The sequence below is a fragment of the Propithecus coquereli genome, unplaced genomic scaffold (assembly GCF_000956105.1).
Source record: "Propithecus coquereli isolate 6110/MARCELLA unplaced genomic scaffold, Pcoq_1.0 Scaffold14, whole genome shotgun sequence".
NCBI classification, from domain to species: Eukaryota; Metazoa; Chordata; class Mammalia; order Primates; family Indriidae; genus Propithecus; species Propithecus coquereli.
The window spans coordinates 14034238-14042427 of record NW_012138302.1 but is presented as its reverse complement, the minus strand read 5'-3'; the positions used below and the strand labels follow the sequence as shown (position 1 = coordinate 14042427).

Here is an 8190-nt window from a genome sequence, read left to right as displayed (position 1 = left end):
TAGAGTTAATAATTTCGACTCGTAATTGTTTTTCCCTTTTGTGGGTCAAAACACTATTTTTGGCCTCAAAAACCCTCGTGGCATGGCACTGGCGTCTTCAGCGGCAATGGGAGAAAGCAGGCCAGCGTCAGGCTTCCCGCTCCTGGGCCCCTCGGCGCCTCCCGCACCCCCAGCCGCGCGTCTTCTCACGAGCCCCTCCGCTCTCGCTCGCTCCCGTCCCCACCAGACTCCCCCTCCGTTAGCCTCGCCAGGCCAGGATCCCACCTCCCCTAGGGCACGCCTACCCCGCCCCGCCGACCCGCTCGCCTGGGCCTCCAGTTAGCTCCGGGAGCACGGACGTCCTGGCTCCGCGCCTCCCTGGCGCCCCGCCCTCGCCGCGGCCTCGGCGGAGTTCCAGGGCGCGCGCACCCCTCTACTCCCGACTCCCCGCGCCGCCCCGTCTGCAGCTCCGCCCCCTCCTGCTCCAGTCGACTTCACCGGCCCAGCGGCGCAACCCCGCCCAAGCGTCTTTCCGCAGACAAGTGCCAGAGCACGCGCCGCCACCCTCCCCCTAGCTCAGCGCCATTCCGTGGCCGCAGTGCCCAGGAGACCCGCCCTCTCACGGGCACGCACGCGCAGTGCCCACCTCCGCCGGGCTGCGAGCCCTCGGCCCTCAGGTCGCGGGCCCAAAGCCCGGCCCCGCCCCAAGAGCGGCCCCGCCCCCAGGTCTGGCCCCGCCCCTCATGCCGGCCTCGCGCAAGCGCGCCTTCCCTGCCCGGCCCTCCGCCGCCCCCGCCGGTCCCGCGGTCCCACGGCGCGTAGTCGCCCCCAGCCCCCTCCCTCCTCCCACTCTCTCAGTGTCCCACCCTCCCTAGCTTTGTACCCCGGGTGCCGAGCTGCTCTCGAGTCAGCTGCGCTGCGGGAGGAGGGGAGCCGCCACCGAGGAGCTACCGCTCGCTACTCGGGGCAGGGGCACAGGTAGGTGGCGACCGCGGGCTGGGCCGCTCTCGGGGCCCGGGGCTGCTTGTGGGGACGGGGGCGGGGTGTGGGGGAGGGGAAGCATGAGAGGGACTGGATGTGGGATGGATTGAGGGAGAGGTGGGAGGAGCAGGATACAGGGGTGTGGGAGATAGGTTTAAGGGTGGGGTCGGGGTACCGGAGTGGGCTGTGGAGGCGTGTGAGAATTGGGGTTCGCGGCTAGGGTGCGAGAGGGAGCAGGGTTAGCTTGGGTCGACTCGGGGAGGGGCGTGCGTGGGAGTTGAGAGAGGGACGAAGGATTGCTGTCCAGGCCAGGGGGAAAGGGAATGAGATTTGAGGCGGAAAGGAGTTAGGATTGGAATAAGGGGTGGGGTCTTGCGAGCAGGGAGGAAAGAAGTTGGGGCTGTGGGTTGTGAAGGAAGGGGATTTTAAAGGTTGAGGACAGAAGACAAGGGAAAGGATGGAGAGATTGGAGTGCTCGGAGAGGGAAGCTCCGAGAGTGAGAGGAAGGAAGAATAGACGGTGAGGGGTGGAGTGGTGTGGGGAAGGAAGGGGAGACAGGTGGAGATGAGATTGGGCCTGGAGCCACATTTCAGAAGGGGCAGGAAGAATTGGAAGCGTATGAGGTTTGAGAGATGAGAGGGGGTTAGGATGTTTGGTGTGGGGATTGGGTTTTGTGTGAGAAGCTCTGGAGTTGGTAAGACCGTCCAGATAGGGGAGAGTCTGGCATGTTCTTGTGGGGAAGTAGGGAGCTGGGTGTGATGCGAACCTCTGGAGCTTGAGGAAGGAAGGCGCATGGGTGAGAAGGCAGGTAGGGAAGTGCAAATGACAGGAAAAAAGTAGTGAGGAGAGTTGAAAATTGAGTAATGGTGGGGACACAGAACAATGAAGGTGGATTGTTAGTTGGTTATTGGTAGTTTAGAACCAGTTTCTGTTCAAGTTTTAATGTTGGAAATTTTCTCAAGAATACTACATTTTCAAATAAACCATGGGTGTCTGCAGCCTTGGGATGAAGGCCGTGGTTGACAGATGTTTTCCTGGTGTGTGGATATGGCTAATTTTTGCCCTGGCAGAGGAAAGAAGGGAGGCCTCACTGCAACTCTCCTGGCTCTGTTCCCACCCACTCTTTCCTCAGATGCCCACTGTTTTTTTATCTCCTCTCTCCACCCCATCCAACACCCCCCCCCAGCTTGAACCAGTGAGTGCCAGAGGGATCAAACAGATGGGTGAGATTAATTTTTAACATTTTTTTAATCCTTAAGGCTGATGTCATATTTTTATTCTTGAAAGATAACATCATGCCATGGAAAGAGCTTGAGCTTTGAGCTACAGCCTTGAGATTGAATTCTGGCTCTGCCTCTTACTAGCTGTGTTCTAGAGTAAACTTACTTTATTTCTCTGAGCCTCTATATCTATTAAATGGCAATACTGACCTCATAGGATCGTTGAGGATTATGTGAGGTCATTTTATATAATACCTAGCAACTGGTAGGTGCTTAATAAATGGTAGCCATCACTTCCAGTATCACTACTATAACTTACTACTCGTAGGGGATTGTTATCTTTACTTACCAAATGTTAGGCATGTTTAAATGAGAGGGCCATAGACTGAGCTCACAACTTTACCCTGTGTTACCTTGTTGGTTCCTTCCCCCTCCCTGCCAAAATCCACCTGACGGGGATAGTTAGGCTTTTTGCTTGGTAAACTGGCTTTAAGGTCTTTTTAGGCAGTGTAACTGTCATGTGTAGTTATCAATTATTTTATCTTTCCTCTTATTCAAGAAGGCTGTGGAGAACTGAGTTTTTAACGTAGTGCAGCTATATTTCATTCCTTTGATGAAATAATATGCTTCGTGGTAACTTCAGCTCACTTGTTGTAACCAAATACTATTAATAAAACATGCACTATCGTAATGTTTTTCTATGACATATGAGTTACAAAGCTGCCTCTCTGTAGAGGGCCCCTCTGTAGCGGGCTGGGAGACTATCAGAATGCTCCTGTTACTCTGTTGATCTAACATGTAATATAGCTACTACAGCTCTATCCTGGATGTTGTTATTCTTGCAGATACTAATTATTTTAATTTTCCAGTTTGGGTGGAGTTTTTACCATGGTTTAGAACAGGCCCTGTCTCCTGACAGGGTACATTTATAATAGACCACCCTGAACAACAGCCAGGGGCACATGAAGCCAAGTACACAAGCTTTGTGTAGAATTCTCTCCCTTTTATAGTCCTTAGCCTTGAAGGGTTTAAAGATTATTTTTATTTAAAAAAATTTTTTTAATATTTCAATTTTTTTTTGTAGAGACGGGGTCTGTTCTTGCTCAGGCTGATCTTGAACCTCTGAGCTCAAGCAATCCTGCTGCTTTGGCCTCCCAAAGTGCTAGGATTACTTAGTTTAACTCTTAGATCATTTTATAGTTCCTCACTGACTCTCAGGAAGCTCTTTATTGGGAGAATGCAAGATGTGTAAATTTAGTAGTAGAAATCAAAGGTCACCAGGGTTTCCTGAACCAAAGTAAGTTCCTTCAGTGCCTTCTGGACAAATGATGTGGGTTTGCTCTTCAGGAAATTGGACTTTTTTCATCATTTAAAAAGAGAAATGATATTTGATGAGTAATCCAAAGATAAAATATAGCCAGAACTGTGCCTTTTTTTGAAAATGATCCCTGAAAGCCAAAGCTGCCAGGATTTTCAGGAGCCTGGGTTAGCATTCTTACCCTGTCCCAAGCTGCTTGGGCCCTCTGCTGGATGGAACCAGTCTTTTCTAATTTTCATCCGAAGTGGTCATTCATCCCTCCATCCCCCATTTATCCACTTTACTCCAAAGTTTGTGGAAGGACTATTAGGTGTAAGGGTTAGGGGTAATACAAGTGGGCAGGCCCTATTTTATTGTTCAGGGAGTTCACAGTGTGTTGATCCATTATAATAGAATTTGCCTTTTTACTATTAAAATCAAGTTATTGCTTTCTAATCTACAGGTAAAGTAGGGCTCTAAATGTCCAATTACAGGGATAAAGACCAAAGGAAATCTGCTTTATCTTCTTATCAAGATTAAGGTTTGAAGGGGATAGATGCTTACCCCCACTGGAAGAAGAGCTTAGGATAAGTGAGGCGTCTCCTTAGCATGCACTGTGAATGCTGGCAAGGGAAGAGTGTGGGTTGTAAGAGCTGGCACTGTGACAGGATTTTTTTTTCCTGGTTTTTAGTTTAGTTCTCTCCCAACTCCCCTGGTAGTACCAGTAGCAATATACTCCCATTATCTGCTTTGCTTCCACCACCTGCAGAAGGGTCTGGCAAGTGGGGGAGGAGCCTGCAGCTGTTGCCTGGAAGAGGAGCTGGATCCTAGCGACAGGATCAGCAGGCCCTGCAACTCAGAGCCCTAAGTCTGTCCCTTTGAGATCTCATCCTTCCTCTCATTCAGTTCAGCAAGTATCTTTTGAGGGCTTACTCAGTACTAGGCAATATGTTCTGCCTGGGAAAGAGATGAAATAAATAAGTGCCTTGCCTTCAAAAAGTCACAGCTGTGATTACGTTAACAAGTAGACAGACATAATACGTGGTGCTGAATGCTATGTAGAAGGAGACACTGGGTGCTCTGGGAAAACCAAACAGGCATGCACTGGTGCAGGGGTTAGGGAAGGTTTCCCAGGAGAGCGATGATGGTTGAGCTGAGTGTTAATGATGAGTAGGAATTAGTAGATCAGGGAGGCAGAGAAGGTTATTCTAGCCCAAGCAAGCAGAATGAGCAAAGGCCAGCAGGACAAGAGAATATGGCCAATTTACCCAGGTAGTATGGCATGGCCAGACAGTGGGGCAGAAGGAGATGAGCAGGAAAAAGTGAGGCTCTAGGGCCAAGCAGGAGCCTCTTTTCTGATGTGCTTTCACACACAGTTATCCTTGAAAGAAACGTAGTACTGATTCCCACAGACAGGATCGTTGTTTGATCTCCAGAGACTCAGCATTTTTGATCACTGACTTAATTGTTTGCTGACACTTGTAAGTGGCTTCAGGGCCATGTTGTGGCCCTGCATTTATGCAGAAGCAGCTGAGTTGGTTCACTCTAAAACTCGAAGTCTTTCAGGGATAAATCAGGCCTATGTTATATTAAATTTTACCTTTCTTTTCCCTTTAAATTATAGAAATGATAATCAAATATCTTCATTTTATTCAACATAGCAATTTCTTCTGTATTTTGAAATCTCACTGTTACTCAGGAAAACAGTTATTTATTCCAGTTACTTCTTAGGCAGATAATGTTACCCACGTGATTGCAGAAATACCCAACGGTTTTTTTTTTTTTTGCCTTACCTTGAAAGTGCCCTAATAGAGCCTTAGATGTGGTGCTTCCAAGGGCTAGAATAGTTTTTATTTAGCTCTTGTGATGGAGGTCTTTATCTGTAGATCCAGAAAATCCTGTTGTTTGTGTTCTATGTAAGGTTTAGCAAACAAGTAAACTTTAGTTCCACAAATGTCTGCTCAGGGACTATAACATGCCAGAGCACTGTATTATAGAGTCTGGATGAATTAAACATGGTCCCTCCTCTAAAGGAGCTCAAAGCAGCGGAAGGCAGACCCAGAAACAAATCAATAGCAGAACAGTGAGCCAAGTGCAACAAAGAAATGTGTGGAAGGTGCCAAGCTAGCAAGGGAGTTATTTCTTTCTAGTCTTTTTCTTAACTAAAAAAATTTCTTAGAAAAAATTCAGTCTCTGTGTTAGTATATTTCTAGTCTTTTTTCTGTGTCTGAATGTTTTTTAAAAATTCTACAATTTTAATGGCTTCATAACATTCCATGTATGTATATATCATAACTTAGTTAATAACACCCCAGTTGTTGGACATCTAGGTTGTTTCTAATTGTTTTGCTAATATAAACTGCTGCCATGATGAATTTATTTGTAGATGAATCTTTGTTGTATGTGTGACAAGTTCCTCAGGGTGAATTTTAAAGATGAGATTTGAGCTGGGTTTTGAATCATGAGTAGAATATCACCAGATAGACATGAAAGGGGGAGGGTAGAAAGGGGTATTCCAGGAGAGGCAACAGAGGGGACCTGGAATGTCAAAGTTCCCAGGAGACTGGTGAGCTTTGTTTCCCCCAAACCAGCCATGGGGCCTGCCTGGTAGGCTCATAAACCTCTGGGCACAGCAAGATGAAGTTACATTTTACAAATGGCATTTTAATTGGTTTTACTTTCCCATGCCTTGCTTTTACAGCCACAACCAAGGCAATGTCTTACTACCTCAACTCAGAAAACCACCTGGACCCAGGGCCCATCTACGTGCGGGAAAATGGGCAGCTGCACATGGTCAATCTGGCTTTGGATGGCGTCAGGAGTGGCCTGCAGAAGCCAAGGCCTTTCAGACTGTTTCCCAAAGGCTTTTCTGTGGAGCTTTGCATGAACAGGGAAGATGATACTGCACAGAAAGAGAAGACTGATCATTTCATCTTCACATATACCCGGGAGGGGAATCTTCGGTACTCCGCCAAATCCCTCTTCAGCCTTGTCCTGGGCTTCATCTCTGACAATGTTGATCACATTGATTCCCTTATTGGCTTTCCTGAGCAGATTGCTGAAAAGCTGTTTTCTGCTGCTGAAGCCAGACAGAAATTCACAGAGCCAGGTGCAGGGCTCAGGGCTTTACAGAAATTCACTGAGGCCTATGGAAGTCTGGTGCTTTGCTCCTTGTGTTTGCGAAACAGGTGAGTGTTCTGATTAGGACATTGAGTATTTTATTTTATTGGGTGTTAATTCTGTCAAGCTTTGGGGCTTAGTGGGCTCACCCTGTCTAACAGCACTTTAGTTTAGAACTTCCGAATACCCAGCGACAGGCCATTTTGAGAAAAATCACTCTCTTTCTTCCCACTCTCCACCTCTCAGGCATCACTTACCTTTATTCTGAAAACATTTTACAGGGATTAGTTGATTGCCACAGCTCCTCCATTAGGGAGAAAATGCTCTTCTACCAACTTTCTAATAAGAGAAAATAGAAAAGACAAGACGTGATCTGCCAAATATTTCTTGATATGCTCTTGGAAAGGTGAAGAGTAGTACCCGGAGTTCTTGGCCCTATCTTGCTTTTCAGACTACTAGATATTGACCATTAGATAAAAAGTAACCTTAAAAGAATGAGTGATTAAAATTTCAAGTATCTTAAAGTTTGGAAATTTTCAGTAAGGGCCCAGCGCTAAAGTCTGTCTTCTAACAAAGCAGATGTTTTCTCTTATGACTTGCCTTTGCTCATATACTTTTATTTCTTTAAAATTTTTATTTCACCCATTGTGTAAAAACACTTTCAAAACATCTAATTTTAAAAAACTTAAAAAAAAAAAGCAATAAAAATGTGTGTGGCAGACAATTCGAACACAAACACCAAAGGGTATAAAGTGAAGCATAGGCCTCCCTCCCATCTCATCTCTTATTTCCTCTCCCCAGAGCCAGCTTCTGTTAACAGTTCCTTTTATATCATTCCAGAGATATTCTATACACACACATGCTTATATAGCTTTCTCCTTTGTTATACAAATGGCAATACACTGCCTACACTATTACATACCTTGCTTTCTTTATATAATTTGAAAATCATTTATCCTTAATACTTGTTAAGTTTTTTAAAATAGCTTTATAGTATACCACTATATGAACTTTATGTGATTAGAAACTGTGAAAGGCAGCTTACTATTAAGATGCACAATCAATATGACCATTAAAATTTTTTTGAGGCTAAATAAAAGTATATAATAAAAGAAGAGAAAGGCATAATCAGAAAACATAAGCTAAGCTCATGTACTTAAAAAAATAAAGAAGAAATAATCTTTATTTAATCAGCTCTTAGGATTAATGGTTTCACCCCAGGCCAAATATTATACTTTAAAAGGAAAAGACATAATAAACACATCCAGAAAAGAATTGAACTTTGGACTTATAAGCTGAGCGCGTACCTTGTTTGTCACAGAGAAAGCTCTCTCTGCTGTGGTCTCAGTTATGGCTGGGCTTGGGGCTACTGCCAGTGGAAAGGAAAAAAATTGCCTTGCCTAAATGAAAAAGTCAAGCAATATTTCATTGTAGCTCATACATTTAAAATACGTTTTACTCTTTTTTTAATTCCAAGTTATTTATGTTCATTATGGAAAGATTAGACCAGTAGAAAGATAGAATTATGATGTATACCTTGTTTAAAAATTATTTTATAGGCCAGGCGTGGTGGCTCACGCCTGTAATCCTAGC

General features: G+C 45.5%; 1 protein-coding gene across 2 annotated transcripts in view; it reads left to right on the top strand.

Annotated features, from left to right (window-relative positions):
* Positions 1 to 732: 732 nt before the first annotated feature.
* LRRC42 (leucine rich repeat containing 42) overlaps positions 733 to 8190 on the top strand; it is a 24628-nt gene continuing 17170 nt past the window's right edge. The window contains exons 1-2 of one of the 2 annotated variants that reach the window (XM_012639498.1): positions 733 to 957; positions 6179 to 6665. In XM_012639498.1, the coding sequence (XP_012494952.1) occupies positions 6193 to 6665 (473 nt within the window). In that variant the 5' untranslated portion in view covers positions 733 to 957; positions 6179 to 6192. The remainder of the gene's footprint in view (positions 958 to 6178; positions 6666 to 8190) is intronic. The other variant, XM_012639499.1, reaches the window with a different exon arrangement.